This window comes from Mustela erminea, chromosome 5, assembly GCF_009829155.1.
Source record: "Mustela erminea isolate mMusErm1 chromosome 5, mMusErm1.Pri, whole genome shotgun sequence".
NCBI lineage: Eukaryota > Metazoa > Chordata > Mammalia > Carnivora > Mustelidae > Mustela > Mustela erminea.
This window is the reverse complement of record NC_045618.1, coordinates 89,036,374-89,060,363: the sequence shown is the minus strand read 5'-3', so window position 1 is coordinate 89,060,363 and position 23,990 is coordinate 89,036,374. Positions and strand designations below refer to the sequence as shown.

Genomic DNA, 23,990 nt, shown 5'->3' with positions numbered 1-23,990 from the left:
ATGAAGATAGGCAAGAGTAGTCAGGAGAGTCAAGTAAAGCAAGGTGGGAGAAATCTCTTCTACCTGATATTAAGACTTAATATGAAGCTAAGGTATTAAGACAGTGGTATCAACTCAGGCATAGAACAGACCAGTGGAACATAGAGCTTAGAAAGAGAACCATGAATATATGGATACCAGATAGAAAAAAAATGATGGTACTGCAGAATAATGTGGAAGGCACAAACTTTTCAATAAAGTTGGGCAATCAGACATTCATCTGGAAAAAAGAAATGAGACTTAACCCCCAATTTGCACCATAATACAAGAACCAATTCCAGGAAAATAATAAAGTTATTTGTGGAAAGTAAGATAATAATGTTCCTCGAAGATAAAATAGGAGACTATCTTCTTGATCTTGAAATGGGGAGAGGCATTTTATATAAGACGCATGAAGTATTAACCATAAAAATGTATGGATAAACTGAACATTATAATCAAGAAATCTTCTTAATCAAAAAATACCATTTAAAAAGTGAAAAACCAAGCAACTAAGTAAAAGACATTTGCAGTTCATACATTCAACAGACTCATTTCCAGAATACAGAACTCTTAAAATCAAGAAGACAGTTCCCAGAGGATACCTAAAGGTTTTTTTTTTTTTTTAATGGAAAACAATAGTCATCTAGAAAATACACATACAAAAATACAAAACTTATGACCTAGCATTTACACTCTTAATTATATTGTCTATCCATGCATATGTTTGCCAAAAGACATGACTGTTCTTTAACAGAATTATTTTTAAGACCCTAAAATTGAAAACAATCTCGATATCCCATACAGGTGATTGGTATCTACAGTGACATACAAAAATGACTCAGAAACATGTGAGCAAAAGAAGTTAAAGTACAAAATACATTATTATTTGTTATGTAGAGTAAAAAATAGGAGATGAAAAAATAAACTATGGTTAGGATGCATGAATCACTTTCAAAATCATGAAGGAAATCAGGTAAGTTACTACCATAAAGTCCAGATAGTGTTGTTAGAAAATAAACTGAGATATGTTAAAATTGTGAAATTTGAACAAACATTGAATTGGATATGGGCAGCACTAAGCTGTTAGGAGCTAGGGGAGAGGCTCTTATATTCAAAGATACTATACTTAAACCAAGGAAATTATTTGATTGGCTATAGCTGAAGGAGTTCCATTATCTGTGAAGCCAAGTTGGCAGGCTGTGATTGGTTGTCCCCAGATTTTTCAGTTAGAGGACTTTACTCTGGTTTAGGTTTTAGTTTGCTTAAGTAGGCTGCCACCAATTAGACATTCCTTGTTTTATTTAAAAATTATCTCTGAGGGTAGAAAAGGGAGGGTGAAATCATTGGAAAGGGTTTTTGGGTCCTGGCAATGTTCAGGAATCACCCTTCACCTGGGTGATTCCACAGGTGTTAGCATTCTGACAATTCATGGAGTTGTATATAGTAATGTGTATACCTGTGTTTTTCAAAATAAAATAGCAATCTACTTATCTATGTATGAGTTAGTTACCTAGGAATACATTTAGTGAATGATGTATAAGACCTTTATGGGAAAGGCATTAAATGAAACTCGAATAATGGAGATACTCATGTTCATAGTTTGGGTCACTCCTGACCCACTCCTCTATGCCCAAATCTGTTCCTTCTCATCTCAGCTAATGGCAATTCATTTCTAGTTGTTCAAGTAAAATCTTTGCTCATTCTGACTTCTCACACCACATAGTCCACTAGCATATCCCTTGGGAGCAATCTTCAAAATATATCCAAAACCTGATCACTTCTACCACTTAACCATCTTGGCTTAAGTCACTATATTTTGCCTAATTATTGCAGATAATCTCTTGCTTTTTTGTTCCTGCTCTTGGCCTCATTTCCTTTTCTCAACACAGCAGTCAGAGCAACTGTTTAATTATACTATCATTTCACCGATCTGTTCAAAACCTCTAATGACTCTCCAAAGATAAAAGCTAAGGGACTTGGGGCACCTGGGTGGCTCAGTGGGTTAAAGCCTCTGCCTTTGGCTCGGGTAGTGATCCCAGGGTCCTTGGATCAACCTCCACATCGGGGTCTCTGCTTGGCAGGGAGCCTGCTTCCTCCCCTCTCTCTGCCTGCCTCTCTACCTACTTGTGATCTCTGTCAAATAAATAAAATCTTAAAAAAAAAAAATAGCTAAGGGACTTAAAATAGCCTGTAATGCCCAATATAAGCTGGACTGCCAATTACCCCTCTGAAATACTTTTAATGCTTTTCTCCCTGGTTACTCAGCTTCAGCTACAATGGCTTCTGGCTGCATCTCAGTTGTTTCAAACAAGCATAGCTGCATGTGCTGGAAGAGGAAACTAAAGTTGCAAAAACAAGCAATTGAATCACAAAAGCCACCTTAAGGACCTGTCATAGTTCCGTCATAACATTGTCTATAATGCACAAGGCTCTATTCTAGGTATCTGAAATAGAGCAATAGGTTAAAAATAATTTTAAAATCTTGCTCTCATGGAGCTTCCATTCAAGTGGAAAGTAGACAATAAACCAAAGTATGGGAACTATACAGTAGCATGGTAAATGCTATGAAAATAAGCCAAGTGGACAGTGAAGACAAGTGGTGTTTATTAGGAAATCAAGGAGTACTCAGATGACCATAGAAGTGGTTGTAGGTATTTGAGTATTATTTTTGGGAAAAGACCATGCTAGGGAGCATAAAGAAAAGTGTAGCGAACTTTCAGATTCCTCAAGTTCATTCTTATCAAATTGTAGTCTTCCCCCATTGACTTACTAGCAGGAAGATCCAACCATATAAATAGTAAGCATATCTTCTGGGCCAGTAGAACAGAATAGAGAGCTTAGAAAGAGAACCATGAATATATGGATACGATAGAAGAAAATGATGGTACTGCAGAATAATGTGGAAGGCACAAACTTTTCAATAATTAAAGTTGGGCAATCAGACATTCATCTGGAAAAAAGAAATCAGACTTAACCCCCAATTTGCACCATAACACAAAACCGATTCCAGGAAAATAATAGTTATTTGTGGAAAGTAATAAAGTTCCTCAAAGATAAAATAGGAGACTACCTTCTTGATCTTGAAATGGGGAGAGGCATTTTAATGGCATTACCTGAAGAAGGGAAACTGAGTGGAAAAAAAAAAAAAAAGGGAAACTGGGTGACTTTCACTCAAGGATTTCAAGGTTTGTTTTTTTAAATTCACGTTAAGTAATTGAACCCTTAAACATTTAATGACTTCTTTTGACAGCATTGGCTCATATTACACACTCATATTACACATCAGTAGCTTTACTTTTAAATTTGTAGTTTATAAACTCAATTTATTACTTTGCTTAGCCTAATTACTAGAGTATATGTGTATAACCACCAGAGTTCTAGACCTAATGCATGCATGAGCCCTAGAACAGAGGTACAACTCATTTAAGATCAGTCTCCCAATTTGTGTGGTTGTGTAAACCTTGGAATTTTAGAGTAAGAAAGATGTTTCCTAAATAGTTCCTTAGATGTCTCCAAACTTAATTTCAGTCCTTAGTCTCTAGACCGATCCATCTTCAGGCTCTACATTTTCCACAAACACTGATCTGTAACACCTAATAGGAAGACCCCTGTATCTGAAAGATACAGAAAAACCCTGGGAAATGGTCATTACTTCTACATTCTAGCATTCCTTATATTTCTGTAAGAAACCAATTCAATTACATGGTTCTCTGAAAACAGATTCCATTTAATTTCACTTCTAAGTTCAAAGCATTAGTTGGAAACCGGAAAAAAAAAAAAAAGAAAAAAGAAAAAAGAGGGAAAAATCCGACCCCGTCTTTTAAAGTCTTCCAGTTTGTAAGTGCATACCACTAGTTAAAAAACTTAAAATAGAAATCTATATAGATTTAAAAATTGCTCTTCATATTCCAAAGATTTTTTTTCCTCATGCTTTTATAGCCCCAATCTCACAATTGGGCTTAAAATCAAACTTATTTCTATAAGCATGACCAATTGTCCAAATTTTCCAGGTAAAAATGAGTTAATAAAACTTAATATTGTTCAAAGGATCTTAACACATACAATTATTTTAGAGTCCTTGAATACAGATTTTAGGAACCAAGTTATGTTCAAGGTCATCCCTTTTAAGTTTTTAACCAACCGTTCCCCCATCATGTTTCACAGTATAAAATCTATACTGCATGCTGGAGATCATAAACCCCTGGATGAAGGGACTCCTAGAAGAAACTGGCCCAGGAATGCAGGCAGATAGCTCTGCAATTTGCAAAGTTCTACTCATTTACTCTTTAAAGGATTTTTTAAAGAATATTTTAACATGTTCTTTTGTATTTTTTAGTGCTGGAAATGCTACTGACATTTTCACTGTCACCATGTACTTGTCAAGGGGAGAAATAAACCGTCAAGCCTAAGGCTAGTCAATGTTGTGTACTCAGAGGCCATTTGCAATTAAAGTGCTCTCTTGTAATAAAAGCATCAAAAAGTTAATACAAGTACTAGTCTTAAGCAGTCACACATCTAAGCCACATTTATTTGCACATGTATAGTAATGGCAACAGATAGTCCAAATTCATACAAATTTATAAAACAACAAAGTTAATAATCACTTGGTACACTTGTGTGTTATCTTGCTTACAGATTCAAGTGTAGATGAACTTCCTTCATTCTGTAAACCTTCATACAATACTTAACAAAAAACTCTTGAGAACACATATTGGCATGTTTCAGTTAGAGCCAACACAAAAGTTAAGACAAGACCACAAACTCAACCAAGTTTAGAGTATACTTTTCTACCTCCCTCCCCTAGAAAGTGATTATTTTCTTCAATAGATGTATATGCTGTATCACACAAGTAGCCATGGAGACAAAAGAATGATGCTCCCATAATCATGAAGAAAATGCCAACCAAATTATACTGTTTTATCTACCAATAATGATTTATATAGGAGAAACAGGGGGGATGCTTAGATTAAAGTAACAAGGGAGATTAGAAAAAAATAGTGAAAGATTTTGAGAACTATGTTCCCCCTGAAAGTTGCAAAGATCTGACTATGACAACTCAAAATAATCACGTAAGGCAAATAAAAATGAAAAAAACCTTCAAAGACATTCTAATCACGTTCAGTATCTAGTGATAAAAGCTGAAAATGATATCAAGAGAGTATTTATTATACAAGTGTCAACGAGGACATTCCAAAACTAATGAAAGAAATGCACATTTATTTCTACAAAAGCAATGTAAGATACAGAATCAGAAGGGAACAGACTTAAAGATTTACCTATTAAAATATACAGATTCTTACTGAAGAGTATAGGATATTTAAAAAAGATGACAAGGGATGTTAATCTTTTTTTATTATTATTATTTTTACATATTTTGGAACCTCACATAATTTTGATAAATAACTCTTACAAAATTATGCAAAAAGTACAAGAATGTCTGGTAAACAAACAGTCTGTATTTTCCAAAAAGATTTTTTACAACATGCAATTCTTAAGGCAGCATCCTCCTTACAAGGAAAGGTAATCCTTTTACTCATCAAGAAATCTTCTGCTGCAAAGAATAGGCTAAGAAAGCCTGGCTTCTTCCATTAACGCCTTTTGTCTTTCCTGTCTGATTTTCGGTCTCTTTCACTTCTTGAAGATCTTTTGCCTGATCGACTACTCTCTGATATAGACCTCTTTCTGTCGGACCGGGAATTCTTATCCTTTGATCCTTTTGTATCTCTACTACTACCACCTTTTGAAGATTTGTGACTTCTTTCTAGTCCTGATGTATCCCTTCGCTTCCGATCCACACTCCTTCTGTGCTTTCTATCTCTATTATGTCCCCGGCCCCTACTCCGACTTCTACTCTCACTGCTACTAGTGGTGCTGCTGCTACTGTCTCTGCTGCTGCTGCCACTGGTGCTGGAGCTGCTACTGGAACTACTGCGACTACTACTGCTGCCACTGCTGGAACTGCTTCCACTGCTGCTACTAGTGGAACTACTACTAGAACTACTACTGCTACTGCTGCGACTTCTACTCTTGCTGGTTTTATTTCTAGCTCGCCCTCTACTTCTGCTCCTAGTTTTGGTTTTGGTTTTGCTCTCTGAATGTACTGTTAAGACTGGCTCTACTGTCACCTCAGTGAGTTTTACAGATTCCACAGGAAATTCCTTCCTCTCAGGTAGTAAATGCCCTTGCTCCTGAAAAACCTGAATTGATGGCTGTAAAACAGCTAATGGCAAAGTCTCAGGTTGAGAGAGAGGCTGGGCTTGGAGGAGTGCTTGGGGCTGGGGCTGGGATGGGGGCTGGGGCTGGGACGGGGGCTGGAGCTGGGGCTGGGGCTGGGACGGTGGCTGTGGCTCAGGCTGCAGCTGCGGCTGCGGCTGCGGCTGCGGCTCAGGCTGAAGCTGAGGCTCAGGCTGAGACTGAGGCAGGGGCTGGAGGTGAGCCACAGGCTCAGGCTGGGGCTCAGATTCTTTCTCTTCTTTTTCCTCAGGCTCATTTTCCATTTCTAGAGCACTGGCATTCTCTTTCACGGGAGAAAGAGATTTACATTCTTTATCTGGCTCAACTTCAAATTCCATCTCTGGCTCCAGTTCTTTGCTAGTTTCGTTTTCTGAAGGTTCTACACTTTCCACTTGATTGGTTTCCATTACCTCCTGCTCAGCAATTACATTTTTGACACTCTCGACCATCTCTAGCACATCCATAACTTCTTCCGGTTGACTATCCTGCTGCTTCTCACTTTCCCTTACCTCAGTTTCCTCCTCCATCTTGACCTCCATTTCCTGTTTTTGTTCCTCCTCCTCCTGTTCTTTCTCTGCATCACTATGAACTATACCTATTTCCTTTTCCTCTTCCTCTCCTGCTTCCTCTATTTCTACGTCATTGTGCTGATTACCTGTCTCCTCCAACTCTTCCTCTCGCTGAGCCACCTTACCCTCTTCTTGTTCCGCCTTCTGTTCTTCATTACGCACCACCTGATGCTCTTTTTCCTTCATTGATTGTCTTCTAGGCCTAGCTTCCATTTTATTTATTTGTTCTGCAAATTCGATGCGTCTACCTTCAAATAAAGCTGAAGGATAAAAATTCACATGTGTAAATAAAACATTCAAACTCACAATTTGACACTTAGGTACAAACTGTTATCAAGCTTTATCTAAATGTCTTTTTGTAAAGAGACACAAGACTGATTATGGCAAGCAATTACAAACTGAAATGACCAAGCAAAGTTCCCCTGGAAACCTATATACTAAGAAATAAGTAGCAAATAACTACACCACATTAACTGATGGGAAAAAAGGACAATTTTTTGCTTTTCTACTTCATGCTGGAAGCAGTGTCTACCTTTCCATGTGCGCTCCTTCTATGGATTACACCAATGTTCACTTTTTTCTTGCTTAATCAACATTTATGTCTGGCTATAAAGAAGTCATTCTACCGAAACGCTTAAGAAATACACATGCATTAAGCACTATCTACGACATGGTAGTTTCAGGTTAAATTCCATCATAAATCAAATGCTCCTGCACCCGAACTCATTAGCATCTTAGATTATCTTTTTAAAAAATCAACTGCTGAAACCCTATTACAGGACACAAATGTTTATGTGTGGGTGTATTACCTTACCCATTTAGAAAATTTCACTGGAACTCTTTATGTACACTTACCATTCATTTTTCTCTGTGACTCTTCTATTAATTTTTGGGTAGCTGGACACATTCTTCCAGGAATATAGAACAAATGGGGCTTTGTCTTAGTTCTTATATATTTAATTATCTTGGCATTATGTTCATTCCATTCTTCTTGCTAAAGAAAAGGTAAAAGGTCAGGTTTTCGTTAACATGAAGGATTACCAATCTTAGAATTCCAATTCCAAACTACTACTCACCAGCTGCGCAAGCTCAACCTTCTGTTCTAAAAGCCGCAGTTCTGTCTGTTTAGCACGTCTCTCTTCAAACAGTTCTCTCCTCTCATTTTCAACTTGCTTTCTTTCTTCTTCTGCCTGCACTTCAAGTTTTTGTTCAATTTCCTGGCGCCTCTTTTGCTGAAGATAAACAATTATCTTTGAAAACTTACCACACATCCTGATTATGTGAAACGCTGCAATTTTACTAAGTTATCTTTATATGCTTCATATTTGCAATTCAGGATACCAGCTAATTCAAACTTAGTACTTAGCATTTGAGGCTAATCCCAATTTCTCTTTGAGGAAACAGGGACTATGTAAAAACCTAATTATCAAGGACATTAACCATATTATCAATAACCATTCCATTTAAATTAACTGTTAGGCAACATTCTTTCATAAAACCTAAAAAAGAAGAGCAATGTCTTTTTAAATTATCTTCACAGTTACTCTTCCTTCCAAATCAGATAATGTGACAGAAGTGACATCCTATCTTCACACATTATTCTTTGAAGACTTTTATATTCCTTAGGAAAGTTAACATACAAAAGCTCTAATAAAACTTTATTAATCTATAACTGAATTATTATCTCCCTTTCTACCATAGTTCTCCTTTGAGAAGCAGTGACTTGATATCGAACACCAAGAACACAATATTATAGCTTTTATAAAAAAAAAAAACCTCTAGAAAGATTGCAGTTGAATGAACTGTGGAAGGCAGGGAAATGTTTAGGCTTTTGCTTCCAGAGTGCCAATTATTGTCTCTGAGTGTATAAATAATTAAAAATTATAATCACTGAACTAGTTACAATGCTGACCAAGTTTGAAAGAAAGCACTCTGAGGCCTAAAGAAATGAAGAGTCTTGTCCAAAACCACAAAATGAGATCGCTGTAGAGCTGAGATCAGAACCCAGGTTCTCCTGAGTCACAGATCAAGGCTCTTTGCACTGAAAGAGAAGTTCACACAGTTACTTCATAGGACCTCAAAAGAGACCAGTTAAAAATATAACAACTTCAGAAAATTTTACAAGTTTTTTCCTTGGCTTTAATTTAGGCCTACAATTCAGTTTTGAGATTTTCTTTGACTCTTCTCAAAAATATGTAACAAACTCCTTTTGAATACTTAAACAATCAAAGGAAAACTATATAAATACCCTTTCAGTAGCAACAGTGGATTCTTGTTTAAATTTCTGCAAAGTACCCATCAATAAGCCAAATATTCGTCGGTTCCTAAAGAAGACAAAGAGAAAATTCAATTTCAGTAAGTTGCACTTCATCTCAGCCCACCACTTCCTACAAGAAACATACTACAAACACCTGAACAATTCTTAAATATAAATATTCCTAAAACTGCATGATTTGACAGGAAATTTTCCTCATTAAAAAAGAACTAAAGACGGGGTGCCTGGGTGGCTCAGTGGGTTAAGCCTCTGCCTTTGGCTTGGGTCATGATCTCGGGAGTCCTGGGATCGAGCCCCGCATCAGGTTCTCTGCTCGGCGGGGAGCCTGCTTCCCCCTCTCTCTGCCTACTTGTAATCCCTCTCTTGTCAAATAAATAAATAAGATCTTAAAAAATATATATATATAAAACTAAGGATACCTTTGCTTTCCCTTTTCATCCATATTTTGATCCTGGATAAGGTCTCTACGTGTGCGTTCTTTGGAGGTAGCTACAACTGAAGACTGCAAAGCTGGCTGCAGGAGAAAATAAATCTCAGTAATTTAACAACCATATGAAAAGGCAGCACTCTCAAATGTAGTAAAGACGAAAATACTATATTCATCCCGTAAGTAGTTCTTTTAATCTCAATTACCTTTTTAACATCATCATCCTCTGGGTCGCTTTCTTGGCGTGATTCTCTCCTTGTCCGACGCTCCCCGCCCAGCCTGACATAGGAAAAATAATTTACAAGGCCACTGTAAAATCTGACTTAAGTATTACCAAGGACAAGTGATTACTTCTACTATGACTTATTTCCATAAGTCTCATTTCATCAGTCTCCATCCCATTTCACTCTTTCCTCTGGTAGTAAAAGGATAAAATGTGTCACCAGCGCCCAGTCCAAATACTGATCTATTATTTCTCAAGCAGATTAAGTTTTTACAGTACAAGACAGGAAAGTAGACAAATATTTTCTCGATCTTATTCTTCTCATAATCTTTATTTTATTAAGATTTCTGTTACTGTTAGTGAAAACTGAGTTCTGAGGGATACAGGCTTAGTTCAGTCAAATACCAAGGGAACAGACTCAAAGTAGTAGTATACTACTCAGTTCTAACATAACTCAACAAAATTTATTAAATACCTCTGTGGCTACCTCAGAAAAAAGAGCATACAAGTATGTCTTCAAACGTTTTCCTCCTACATACCTACTGACTGCCCCTTCAAGGTCTCTCTGTTTGGCTGGGGGTCCTCCTCCACTATCTGAGAATCCACGCCTGCAATTTAAAAAGCTCAATATAAACGAAAGTGAAGATAAATATTTACCCTTAGCAAGATAATTTCATTGAATTTAAAAAAAAAAAAAAAAAACCCTTCCAATCACAACCACCTCAAATGGGCATCCACTCCAAGATGCTTTTTAGCACTTTTTAAAAGATATAAAAATAAACTAAGTGTACACAAAATGGGTAATGTATTCTTCAGTCTCTAGTTTTGCATATACATGAAGTTCCAAGATAACTACATAGGAAATTATAGCTGATCAGTTTAAACAAAAAAAACACAAACATAACTAATGTGGGCTCTACCACCGATTTTGTTTAAGCCTATAGTTAATTTAGTAAAAGTATCTACCGTCTTAGCATAAAAATTAAGTCCTAAGAAAGTCTTACCTCAGCAATAAACTACCACGTCCTCTACCTCCACCAGGACCAGAAAGGGCCAGCAATCTGGCTTGGATGGGCCTAAAAGATATTTACAAATTGTATGAAAATCATGCTTGGACTTATTTTATTTAATGTCACCAAATACTTTCACGGATGCGGTACATCATAAAGAGAAAAATAACCAGGAAAGTTCTAAAAATACGGTTTCAAATCCACGTGCCTCAAACAAGACAGGAAGTCCTATTTTAACTTCCTTGTTTTTTCAAGACCATTATCACAGAAACTGTATTTACTTCTTGCCACTACACATTAATAAGCTTGGATCAGACCCTAATTTCGTCAACTCCGAAGAAGCTGCACGTGGGAAAGATGGCAAATGCTTGGGTGAGAAGCAGCGGACAACGTCTCAGGAGGGTCTCCGGGCCAGCACCCGGTCAGGTAGCCGCCGGCTGGGGAAGGGGCTTTGTGCTGCAGTTCCGGGCCTGCAGGGCCGAGGGCGGGAATCGCAGGCCCGGCCTTCCTACAGGCCAGAAAGACATGCCGGCATAGCTAGGACCCACTTGCCTTCCTCCTGCACTCGAGCTCCGAGACCTACGTCGAGGGCGTGGAAGACTCCCCACCTCATCCAGGACCGGGTTCTACTGCCGCCCCCGGGACAGGCCCCGATGTTCTAGCCTTCTCAAGGCTAGCCGCCCTTCCCGCCCCCAATTCACCCCGGCATGACGGCTGTCTCTCGGAGCCAGCCTGTCTTATCCACCTCTTACCTCACGTCATTCGGATCCCGTCCGGTGAGCTTGCGAATATTCTCATCTACGTTCTTTAGGCTCTCTTTGGCCTTTTCTAGCTGCTCCTGCAAAGTTCTCACCGCGACCGCCATCTTCTCTCTGCAGCAGGCTTCGAGACTGCTCTACAGGCCGCGCCTGGCTCTGTCGCGCCGCGAGACGCGAGAGGACTGACAGCAGGGTCCAGCCAATGACAATAAGCGTTGTTTTGCGGCCTCAACCACTCAGCGTCCGGAAGAAGGAAAAGCTGCCGGCCTCTGTGACTCTGGGCCAATGAAAAGTCTTCTGAGCGGCTGACTCCCTCCCCCAATTAGCTGCGGTGGCCGGGCTCAGTGTCTAGCGCAGAGCCTGGGCGCATTTGAGAGGCTCTGGGGTTTTCGGAGACGCCGGCTTACCCGCCTGCTCTTGCAGCGCGGAGCGCGGAGTCTTCCAGCCCTTTTAAACTGGGATATGACGTGCCTTGTATCTTTTTAACCACCTAATTACATCAGAGTGGGATGGAGGCGAGTCTTTTCCCTTCCTGCCGGGTAAAAGATCAGATTAAGAAAGGGTGCGGCCATTCTGTCTGTGCGCATGCCCGGGGTGGGGGTGGGGGGCGCAGGCGTCCCTACATTGGGTTAAACCAAAACGAGCAGAGGGAAGCAAAACTGAACACGAAAAGTCATTAATCGTAATAGCTAACAATTTTTTTTCGGTGCCGTATGAAACGTTTTATATACCTTGTCTCTCAACTCAAAGCTTGAATAAAATGCGGGTTATTACTGGTAAGGAAATTGAATGTCGACATAAGTGTAACTCCCTAGGTCAAGGTAGCTGAGAATGACTATTTGATCTGACCGTGTGCAAGGGTGTACTAAATGAGAAAAGCTTAGATGAGACTGAGACTGGCATTATCGTCTACACCTGGCCTCCACCGCTGGTTAGGTTAAGGGGTCTAGAGTAGCGGCTCTATTGTTACTTGTGCGTATCCGACAGAGTGTCCTGTGGTTCTGTTCTTTGTACATGGCCAACAAGAACCATTTTGTTCCAGAAATGCATTTGCAAATTACAGCTCACAAAGCATTTCCCCACAGAAACAGTGTTATGAATAATCTTAGTTATCATCATCTTTTAGTCGGGCATCAACCTTGCACCAATCATTAGTGGGACAACAGTATTTAACTGGTTACCATCTTAATTCATCTCTTTAAAAGTTCTTTGTGGACCAGCAGTAATCTAGGCTCTGAGGATAAAACCTTGAACAAGATCGCTGTGGTTCCTGTTTGTGGGGTTTGTAGGCTCCTTGGGGAGCAAAAATAATTCATGTACTCATTCATTCATTCGCTAGTATTTGCTGAGTGCTTACTGTGTGCCAGGCATTTTTCTAGGTACTGGGATAGTCAGTGCAATAAAGATCTCTGTCTTCAAGGAGCTTGGGGGAAAAGTATGGAGACACAGGATAAATAAGTAAATTACATGGCATGTTGGAAATGGAGAAGTTCTATGGAAAAAAAATAAAAATGGGTAAAAGGGATAAGGGCTGATAAATAATAGTAATTCTGATTAAAAGCATATTTAGTCTCATTGATCCTTACTCTAATGCTGTATAATAGACTAAACATAAAGGATGAGAATGTGGTAATAGTAGATCCCAACCACCAAATGTAATACCCTGGTTTCTCTGCAGATCCTATAAATCTTTCCCTTTTACAACCACCAAATGTAACAGTGTTTCCATGGGAAAATGCTTTTAGAGGCAACCAGTAACAGGATCTTTTCCTGCTTCCATAGGACAAACTACTAGAATCCTGGGCAATTTAACATAGCTTTATGGGGGAGAATTAGGGTCTGTTGTCTTCAACATTTAGTAGATGCTCAATAAATACTTGTTTCCCATCAATTCCAAAATATTCTAAGAACACCATGTTATTGTTTGAGAAATCAACTTTAGTAAGTTGGTCAGTTGGTTACTCTTTGACCTCAGTGGTGTGCTTGGACTCCTTTTCATTGATGGTAATGATGAAGGGAAAAATGCAGTCAGGACATAAGGGACATGATTTCACATAAGGGAAATTTGGGTGCTGGAAAAATTAAGATTATGTTTGCAAAATAATCTCTGAAATTGCACTAATGTTATTAAATAACAAAAATTCAACAGTAAATTGTAAAGTTATAATTAGCTTAATTGATTCATGAATTGGGCAGCATTCCATCTAGCAAGCAGAGGGGGAGCTCCAAACCGCTACAGAAAGGGAGATATTTTTACAGGTAAGACAAGGTAGTCAGGGGCGCCTGGGTGGCTCAGTGGGTTGAGCCGCTGCCTTCGGCTCAGGTCATGATCTCAGAGTCCTGGGATCGAGTCCCGCATCGGGTTCACTGCTCAGCGGAGAGCCTGCTTCCCTCTCTCTCTCTCTCTGCCTGCCTCTCCATCTACTTGTGATTTCTCTCTGTCAAATAAATAAATAAAATCTTAAAAAAAAAAAAAAAGACAAGGTAGTCATAAAGAGAAAAAAGGATTATTTCAGATAAGGTCACCTTCCTTTGGGGACAAGAGGGTCTTATTAGGTGTATTACCTCCTCATCTACCTTTGGGGGTTGAAGAAAGCCTCTGTGACCTTATTGGTATAGACCAGAAAAGTTTGTTACTTACCAGGTACCCCTACGTTTCCAGTGGAGAAAACTGCAATTAGGTTAAGCATTAAGCTCCAGTATGACGATATGACCTAGCATTAATGACTCTATTTGGGGCCTGTGGTTTTCTTTTTAACAGTGTTTTCAAAGGCTAGGGGGAATGTATATGTGATGATCAAAAAAACTGATGCAAACATTAGAAGGGACATGTTTTTCAAAAAAAGCTATCATAATTCCAATTATGGAACATGATCTTAGTTTTTTTGAAGATTTTATGTATTTGAGAGAGTGACCTCAAGCAGGAGCAGAAGGAGAGGGAGAAGCAGAGTCCCCGCTGAGGGGGGATCACAACCTAAGCCAGAGGCAGACACTTACCTGACAGAGCCACCCAGACAGCTCTGGAAAATGATCTTAAATTCCTGTGAAAGAATATGGAGAGTTGAGATGTTATTGTTAACAACTAGAGAAAATTCAATATGTAAACTTGGGGGAAACATTTAATTAAATATATTAATATCACAAGGAAAAAAATCTTCCTTGTGAATTACTAAGAAAAGAATCGATCATAAGCTACGCAACACCTTTAAATCAGAGTTTGCCAAATTTAGAAGGTGCTTATGTATGTGTTTGCATCTTTGTAGGAGTTAAATCCCACATCTCCCATAGATCCTTTATTTTTAAGATTTTGTTAATTTGTCAGGGAGAGTGCACACACAAGCAGGGGGAGCTGCTGGCAGATGGAGAAGCAGCCTCCCTGCTGAGCAAGGAGCTCAATGTGGGACTTGATTCTAGAATCCTGGGATCATGACCTGAGCCACCCAAGCGTTCCTGCTGTAGATTCTTAGGAGCTACTTCCCACAGTGAGGTCGCTCTTCTGGTCTTTCGCACTTTTTCATGCACCTAATCGTCTGGTTCTGTGTTTTGTTTAAATGTACCTTGCCCTTTGCTTACTTCATCCCCCTTAACTCTTATACCTGACTCCCAGTTTTTGGTGGCCAAAATGACTAAATCTTTTTGCATACCCAGGTTTAATCCACAATGGATTGGGATAATTTCTTAATATAGCTAAATTTCATAGCCTGAAAAATGACTTACTCCTTCACTCTCTTTACTCTTCCTATTGAGGAACACACGGCAGAAATGAAAGCCTTTGATGAAGCTAATTCTTGGCAGTGCTAACATATAGCTAGTTAACACACATTTCAGCAGGCGCTCCTTTGTCTTACTTTACCCCTTCATACTCCAGCCCTTGCTCCCCGAAGTCATTTGTGAGAGGAACCTTCCCCACCGCTGGGTGCGAACAGTTCAACCCAGAGAAGTACTGCTGTGACCATAGAGCTGGCGGAAGGCCGGGATAGACGGGACCGGAAGTTGTTTTTCCGCCCCCCGCCCAGGGGCCGGATAGGGTCTCGGCTGGCTCTGTTTGTTTCCGGCTGCTGTCAGATTGTGTTGTTGGGCCTGAGGGCTTGGTGGCCCTGGAGTGGGCTCGTCTCGGTACCGGACTCACGCTTGTACCAGGCTTGGGGACGCGGAGCGAGTTTTTCGGTCTCCTAGCAACCAGGAACTGGCTGTGGACTGAAGGAGTCGCGGAGCCGGCGTCCAAATCGCTCAGGCGCTAGCCGGAACCTTTGAGCCCGGCCCAAACCCGAGCCGAAACCCGGCGTTTGGAAGACTAAGCAGGAAATGGCGGACGAGGCGTTGTTTTTGCTTCTCCATAACGAGATGGTGTCTGGAGTGTACAAGTCCGCGGAGCAGGGGGAGGTGGTGAGTGCTGCCAAAAGCCCTTGAGATGCTCACTTCGACAGCACATATACCAAAAGCCCTTGAGGTCCTTTTGCGGTGACATTCTTTGTTTTCTCTCCGTTCTTTCCTTCATCCCTTGTCCTATCGCCCCCGAAGGCCCTCCGAAGTGTAGACAAACTTGTCGACTGCCAAGTATCCTACGCCTAAAATCTGTCAGCTCTCTTCAGTCTTTCATCCTTTTCACTTTCGCATATTGACTTTTTTTTTTTTTTGGCCCATTCTTATATCTGATTCCTGCAGGTCACAGATGTTTTTACTTTTAGCGTTGTCGCTACCATGACTTATGGCATGGTTAACTGCACACCTGGTTTTGGCACCCTTACTTAATTCTGTCACTCCAGCACTACGGAGCCATCCACTGGACAGAGTTGTGAAACTACCCCCACCTCCTATCCATAATCATCAGTATTACTGCACGCACCTCTAAGTCAGAAGGGCAATGCGATTTGAGATTAAAGGGAAGTTTGCAGGCGTTACTATAATTAGGAAACAAATTTAATTAAAAAATTAGTTATTTAGTGCCCATTATAAGTCAGAGGTAGTTCTGCATGCTGGCGGTATAGTAATGAGACAATGACTCCATTCTCCAGCAGGTTACTTAGAATTTGTGGGAAACATCATTTATTCAGAAAATATTTATTTATTAAGTGTTTATTGTGGGCCTGATATTGTGCTAAATTTGAGATCAACCCCCCACCTCACAGTCATTGGGAAATAGGTGTCAATGAATGATTAATGTATTAGGTGGTAATTAGGTATAAAGTCACGGAGTTCTAATGAATATTATAAATGGGATATTCCAAAGTCACTCAAGTCAGAAGCCCTCTCTCTATGATGCTGTTGATCAAGAAGGGTGGACAGTGGGGGGAGGGAAAGCATCTCAGGAAAAGACATAGGGGTATGTATGAAAGGGTGTAGTGCATTTAAATATGCTTAAGTATTTCACTGTGACTAGACTGAATGGATGGAGAGTGAGAAATGTTGAGAACTGAAGCTGGAAGGAGCCCTGCATGCTGTATGAATAAAGAATTTGATATTAGCAGTGGGGGTGTTTTTTGTTTTTGTTTTTGTTTTTATTTTAAGAGCTAGAGCACGAGGTGGGGGGGGGGGCGGGAGAGAATCTTAAGCAGACTCCACACAGTGCAGAGCCATATGTGGGGGCTCAGTCTCATGACCCTGAGGTCTTGACCTGAACCAAATGAAGAGTTGGACACTTAACTGCCTGAGCCCACCCATGTGCCCCAGTGGAGAATTTTAAAGAGGGGAATAATGTGGTCCATTTGCATTTTAGAAAGATAATCCAGGGCGCCTGGGTGGCTCAGTGGGTTAAGCCGCTGCCTTCGGCTCAGGTCATGATCTCAGGGTGCTGGGATCGAGTCCCGCATCGGGCTCTCTGCTCAGCGGGGAGCCTGCTTCCCTCTGTCTCTCTCTGCCTGCCTCCATCTACTTGTGATTTCTCTCTGTCAAATAAATAAATAAATAAAATCTTTAAAAAAAAAAAAAAAAGAAAGATAATCCAGTGTTTAGGTTGGAGAGAGAAGATCCTTGGAGTGTAAAGATTCGTTATTTCAGGAGTCGGCAGGAGATGATGAAGATCTGAACTAAGAACGAAAAGGAGAGAATGGTTTGAAAGTTAGGAGGTAGAATCTCTAGGACTTGGTTAGGGATAGGAGTGAGAATTGAAAATTATCCCCAGATTTTTAGGTTGAGCAGCTGTCTTGGATGGAGAGGAAATGGAAGAAAGATAAAGAATGAATTATTTGGGGGCACTGGGTGGCTCAGCTTGTTAAGCGTCTGCCTTCCGCTCAGGTCATGATCCTAGGGTTCAGTCCCACATCCGGTTTCCTGCTCAGTGGGGAGTCTATTTCCCTCTGCCCCTCCCCTGTTTGTGTGTGTGTGTGTGTGTGTGAGAGAGAGAGACCTGCATGTGTGCTTGCTCTCGTGCTCTTTCAAATAAAATATTTGAAAAAGTTTAAAGAATGAATTATTTTGGGGTGCCTGGGTGGCTTAGTGGGTTAAAGCCTCTGCCTTCGGCTCAGGTCATGATCCCAGGGTTTTGGGATCGAGCCTCGAGTCGAGCTCTCTGCTCTGCGGGGAGCCTGCTTCCCTTCCTCTCTCTGCCTGCCTCTGTGCCTACTTGTGATCTCTGTCAAATAAGTAAAATATTTTTTTAAAAAAGAATGAATTATTTTGAACATGTTGGATTTCTGAGGTGTGTGTAGGAATCTGGGAAAGTTCTCATGTGCAAACCACAAGAAGGATAGTGTATTAGTCTATTAGGCTGCTATAACAAAACACCATAGAGTGGGTGACTTATGGACAACAGAAATTTATTTCTCACAATTGTGAAGGCTGAAGAGTCCAAGATTAAGGCACCAGCAGATTCTGGTCTGATGAAGGCTTTGCCCGGTTCATAGATGGATGTCTTTTGCCTGTGTGTTCACATGGTGGAAAGGAGCTAACTAGCTCTCTGAGGTCTTTCTTATAGTGGCATTAATCCTGTTCTTAACAGCTCTATCCTCATGACAGAATCACCTTCCAAGGCCCTTATTTAATAATACTATCACTTTGGGGGTTAGGATTTTAAAATAAGAATTTTGAGGGAGACACGTTCAGTCTATGACAGAAAAGCATGATGCATTCGGAGATATTAAAAAGATACCAGGGAGAGTATTGGAGGGGCACCTGGGTGGCTCAGTGGATTAAAGCCTCTGCCTTCGGCTCAGGTCATGATCCCAGCGTCTTGGGATCGAGCCCCGCATCGGGCTCTCTGCTCTGCAGGGAGCCTGCTTCCTCCTCTCTCTCTGCCTGCCTCTCTGCCTGATTGTGATCTCTGTCTGTCAAATAAATAAAATCTTAAAAAAAAAAAAATCTAAAAAGATACCAGGGAGAGTATTGGAAATGAAGGACTGAATGGTTCTTATTCAGACCCACCTGTAATAAAGAGCTTTTTCCAAGTTTCACGCTTTTGACTTCATTATCATCAAGAACCAATAGTTATTAATGTTTAGCATCTATGCTAAGTGATGAGTAGCAGACATTTATTGTTTAAGCAAAGTTAGCCTTCCCTTTACCATTTTCCCAAAGAATAATGAGTAAGACACCTCTTTCACTCTTTTATTATTAAACCCCTGCCCCCCCCATCATGTGTGCAATGAGTTCTTTTTACACCCCTCTCTCTACTTTCCCCTTACAACTTTCACCCTGGGAAAACTTTTTTTCAATCCCTCTTTTTCCTGGTGGATTAATGAAAACAAACTAAAACAGCTGTTGTAATCAGGACTGATAATATTAAGAGATGTGCTAGTCATATAAGGGAAAGGAAATCTGTAAGTTTTGAATTATTTAATCTAAAAATAACTTTTGGATCGGGGTGCTGGGTGGCCCAGTTGGTTAAGCATCTGCCTTTGCCTTGGATCTTGATCTCAGGTCCTAGGATGGAGCCTCACATTGGGCTCCCTATTGGGTGGGGAGCCTGCTTGTCCCTCTGCTGGTCCTCCTGTTTGTATTCTCCCTCTCTCTCCTGCTTTCTGTCAAATTAATAGATAAAATCTTTTTTTTTTTTTAAGATTTTATTTATTTATTTGACAGACAGAGATCACAAGTAGGCAGAGACGCAGGCCGAGAGAGAGAGAGAGAGAGAGAGAGAGAGAGAGGAGGAAGCAGGCTCCCTGCTGAGCAGAGAGCTCGATGTGGGACTCGATCCCAGGACCCTGGAATCATGACCTGAGCCGAGGGCAGAGGCTTTAACCCACTGAGCCACCCAGGTGCCCCAATAGATAAAATCTTTAAAAAAAATAAATAAAAATAACTTTAGTAGGAGTGCCTGGCTGGCTGGGTTGGTAGAGCGTGCGACACTTTTTTTTTTTTTTTTTAATTTTTAAAGATGTTTATTTCTTAGAGCAGTGGGGTGAGTGGGGGAGGGGTGGGAGAGGGAGAGAGAAATTCAAACAGATTCCATGCTGAGTGTTATCTCATAACCCTGAGCTGAAACTAAGAGGTAGACACTTAATCTTCTGTGCCACCCAGGTGCCCCAACTGAGTGTGCAACTCTTGATCTTTGGGTTGTAAGTTTGAGCTCCGTACTGGGTGTAGAGATTACTTAAAAATAAATCTTTAGAATTTTTTTTAAAGATTTTTTTATTTATTTACTTGACAGAGATCACAAGCAGAGAGAGAGGAGGAATCAGACTTCCCGCCGAGCAGAGAGCCTAATGCGGGGTTCGATCCTAGGACCCTGGGATTATGACCTGAGCCTAAGACAGAGGCCCTAACCCACTGAGCCACCCAGGCACCCCAAGCAAAAAGAATTCTAAAAAATTAAAGTGGCGGTGTTGGTTAGAATTCATTTTGGAATTTAGGTGTTCGAGGGTTTGTTGTATTAGTGTCTCTAATTTAAGTGTACTTCAGATTTTTCATAATAAATAAAGGTAAAAGAAAGTCACATAACCCTGACATAAAACAGTTGTTTTTATATATCTTCAAAGAGATGAAGTCATAAGTTTTGAGGTGAAATAAAGAAAAGAACCAGTGTTCTCACCCTCCAAATCAATGATTTTCAAACTATGCTTAAGGAGGAATTAAATCTTTAAAAACTGAATAATTGGGCATTTACCGATTTAAGGAGAATAGATTTTTTTTTAAAGGTTAATAGATAAAATATTTTCAAGTTTAATTTTTTAAAAAAACTTGGTACCCACTTGTGAGTATTCACAGATACCAAAGTGAGTGAACAAGTAGCAACATCAGAAGATATTTACAAGGGCATCATTTAAAAGCTCATGTGATCAGTAGTTAGGATTTGAGAATGTCTACATAAAGTCCTATTCCCTGCTAATCAACATACTCCTGGATGATTCCACAAAGGCTGGTGAGTTACTTCTTCCACCTGAGCATTTTTTTTCCCACCTGAGCATGTTTTGAAGTGAACTAGAAAAACAAATGATTATAAGTATAGTAGATTTATGTGCAGAGTGTTATGACAGCATAGGGCCTAAAGGAGCGCCAAGGAAGGCTTTTAGGAGATATGACACTTGAGATGAATTTAAAGCATATATATGGTCTGTTGGGTGGCTAAGTTTGTTGGGTGTCCTACTTTGGGTTTTGGCTCTGGTTATGATCTCAGGGTCCTGAGATCAACCCCCATGTCAGGCTCCATGCTTAGTGGAGAGTCCGCTTGAGATTCTCACTGTTCCTTTTCCTCTCCCACTGCACGCATATGCTTGCTCTCTTAAATAAATAAATCTTTAAAAATAAATAAAGTGGCGCCTGGGTGGCTCAGTCAGTTATGTGTCTGCCTTTGGCCCAGGTCATGATCGCAGGGTCCTGGAATTGAGCCCTGAATCAGGCTTCCTGCTTAGTGGGGAATCAGCTTCTCCCTCTGCCTCTCACCTGCTCATGCTCTTTCTCCTCTCTCTCAATAAATACAATCTTTAAAAAAAAAAAAAATAAAGGCTATATACTGTGTATGGAACAGCATGTGGTGTTCCATACACCAAATGTGAGGTGGCAGAAGAAAGCATGGAACTATGGAGTTGCAGAAATTTCAGAGTGATAGAAGGAGAAATGTTTGTGGATATGTGGCTATTAGTGAATCTGGTTAACTAGCCAGGATCATTTAAGGAAAAGCACATACTGCCATGCTAAGGATTTTGAACTTTATTTTGAAGAAAGGGAGAGGGTGCTGAAAGGTTCAGTAGAGAAATAACATGATTTAGTTTTTAGAAAGTCTTTGCCAGAATTACAGAAGATATAAATAAAAGGAAGAAAAAACTAGAGACAAGAAGATCATTTGGAAGGCTCTAACTGGAAACCAGGAGAGAATTGAGAAGGGCTAACTTAAGTAGTAAGGATGGAAAAAGAAGGTAGATTTGAGAGCGTATAGATGATAGGCTCTACAGAACTGCAGTGCATGTGGAAGTTTGGGAGTAAAGAGGTGAAGAAAATGGAAGTTTCCTGGTTGCAGTAACTAGGTGGATGGTGGTGCCATTAATGAATTTAGGGAATTTTAGAGGCAGCACAGGCTGAGGAAATTAAGATGATATCTTTTTTTTTTTAATTTTTACTTATTTATTTTCTTGAGAGAGAGAGTGTGTGTGTGTGAGCACACACAAGTGTACTCATAGGAGCCAGGGTTGGGATGGGTAGAAGGAGAGACTCTCAAGTCAGCTTTATTTGAGCATCCAGCCAGACACAGGGATCGATCCCATGACCCTGAGACCACAACCTGAACCAAAACCAAGAGTTGGTTACTTAATTGACTGAGCCACCCAGGCACCCCTCATTTAATTTTTTTAAAGATTTTACATAATCTCTATACCCAATGTGGGGTTTGGACTTAAAACCCTGGGATTGAGTAGCATGCTTTACTGACTGAACCAGTCAGGTGCCCCAAATACCATTTTGAATATGCCTAATTTGAGGGGGCTGTGGGACTTCTCTATAGCTATGTCCAATAAGGTCTGTACTATAAATGTACAGATTTAGTAGTTGTACCTCATTAGTAGAATACATGGTTCCTTAGAAGAAAGTTAACCAAATAATGAGGCTTATGATATACTTAGTGGAGCCTAATAAGCTTCAGAATACATAAATACCCCTGCTATTTTGGAGCTATATTCTAGCAGAGGGTGGGGATGTGAAATTAGTAAAATGTATATAGTATGTTAAATGGTGAAAGATGTTCTTTGGAGACTAATTAAGCAGGGAAATGGGATAGGGCATCAGAATCACTTTTAGGGGGCTGCTTTTAAAAAAAAAATTTTTTTTATTTTTAAGTAATCTATACACCCAATGTGGGTCTTGAGTTTACAACCCAGAGATCAAGAGTTGCATGCTCTACCCACTGAGCCAGCCAGGCACCCTACTTTAGAGGTCTTCTTAAAACACAGACTACTAACTCCACACCTGCAGTTTCTGATTCAGTAAATTGAGTTTCAGAATTTGCACTTTTTACAAGTTCGTACATGATGCTAATGTTACTGGTCTTGGGGCACACTTTGAGAATCACTGGAATAGAGAATTTCTAAAGGGGGAATAACGTTGCAGTTTTAAAGAAGGTAGTTAAAATGAGCCTCACTGATGTGGGTGGGTGGGGGATGGGTGAAATACATAAAGATAATTAAGAATATGCTAATAGTATGGAGGTGCCTCAGAAAGTTGAAAATAGAGCTATCATACAACCTACCCCCAAAATACAAATGTAGTGATCCAAAGGGGCATGTGCACTCCAGTGTTTATAGCAGCAATGTCCACAATAGCCAAACTATGGAAAGAATAGTAGATGTCCATCAACAAATGAATGGATAAAGAAGAAGTGGTATTACACAATGGAATATTATGCAGTCATTAAAAAAATGAGATCTTGCCATTTGTAATGATGTGGATGGAACTGGAGGGTTTTATGCTAAGCAGAGTAAGTCAGTCAGAGAAAGACAATTATCATATGATCTCACTGAGGAATTTGAGAAGCAATATAGAGGATCATAGGGGAAGGGAGGGAAAAATGAAACAAGATGAAACCAGAGAGGGAGATAAACCATACTGAAACAAACTGAGGGTTGCTGGAATGGAGGGGAGTGGGAGGGATGGGGTGGCTGGGTGTTGGACACTGGGAAGGGTATGTGCTATGGTGAGTGCTGTGAATTGTCTAAGACTGATGAATCACAGACCTGTACCCCTGAAACAAATAATACATTGTATGTTAAAAAATATATATACTTACTGTAAGCACCGAATAATCTATAGAATTGCTGGATGATTATATTGTACACCTGAAAAAAGAAAGAAAAAAAAATGGGCCTCACTGAGATGATGGTGACATGTGAATGAATACTTGGAACAAGGGTGTTGGTCATTTGGATATCTGAATGAAGAGCTGCCTGTGCAGGAGACCTGAGATTGGAGCATGCCTGGCATGTTTAAGAACAGCAAGACTAGTATTGCTAGAGCTCATGTGAGTGAAGAAGAGTTTAAGGTTGAAGCCATGCGAGATAGAGAAATCTGGATTATAGGTGGCTTTGTAGATGATCCAGAGGATTTTGAGAGTT

General features: G+C 40.2%; 2 protein-coding genes across 3 annotated transcripts in view; one reads left to right on the top strand and one right to left on the bottom strand.

Annotated features, from left to right (window-relative positions):
* Positions 1 to 4,531: 4,531 nt before the first annotated feature.
* On the bottom strand, positions 4,532 to 11,686 carry PNN (pinin, desmosome associated protein). Its single transcript, XM_032344089.1, has 9 exons — positions 11,512 to 11,686; positions 10,754 to 10,825; positions 10,289 to 10,357; positions 9,733 to 9,805; positions 9,519 to 9,613; positions 9,073 to 9,148; positions 7,901 to 8,056; positions 7,680 to 7,818; positions 4,532 to 7,084 (listed from the first exon to the last, which is right to left on the bottom strand). Exons 1-9 carry the CDS (start codon positions 11,622 to 11,624, stop codon positions 5,610 to 5,612), a joined length of 2,268 nt encoding a protein of 755 aa, XP_032199980.1. The 5' UTR covers positions 11,625 to 11,686; the 3' UTR covers positions 4,532 to 5,609.
* Positions 11,687 to 15,510: 3,824 nt separating this feature from the next.
* TRAPPC6B (trafficking protein particle complex 6B) overlaps positions 15,511 to 23,990 on the top strand; it is a 26,687-nt gene continuing 18,207 nt past the window's right edge. Inside the window, exon 1 of one of the 2 annotated variants that reach the window (XM_032344091.1) lies at positions 15,511 to 15,903. In XM_032344091.1, the coding sequence (XP_032199982.1) occupies positions 15,823 to 15,903 (81 nt within the window). In that variant the 5' untranslated portion in view covers positions 15,511 to 15,822. The remainder of the gene's footprint in view (positions 15,904 to 23,990) is intronic. The other variant, XM_032344092.1, reaches the window with a different exon arrangement.

Bases quoted from the DNA above. Each gene is read 5' to 3' on its own strand.
- PNN (XM_032344089.1), bottom strand. From the start codon at position 11,624: ATGGCGGTCGCGGTGAGAACTTTGCAGGAGCAGCTAGAAAAGGCCAAA. The intron at 8,057-9,072 runs GTATTTATATAG...GTTTATCTTCAG, and splicing joins CCACTGTTGCTACTGAAAGG to CAAAAGAGGCGCCAGGAAAT. The intron at 7,819-7,900 runs GTGAGTAGTAGT...CCTTTTCTTTAG, and splicing joins AGGTTGAGCTTGCGCAGCTG to CAAGAAGAATGGAATGAACA.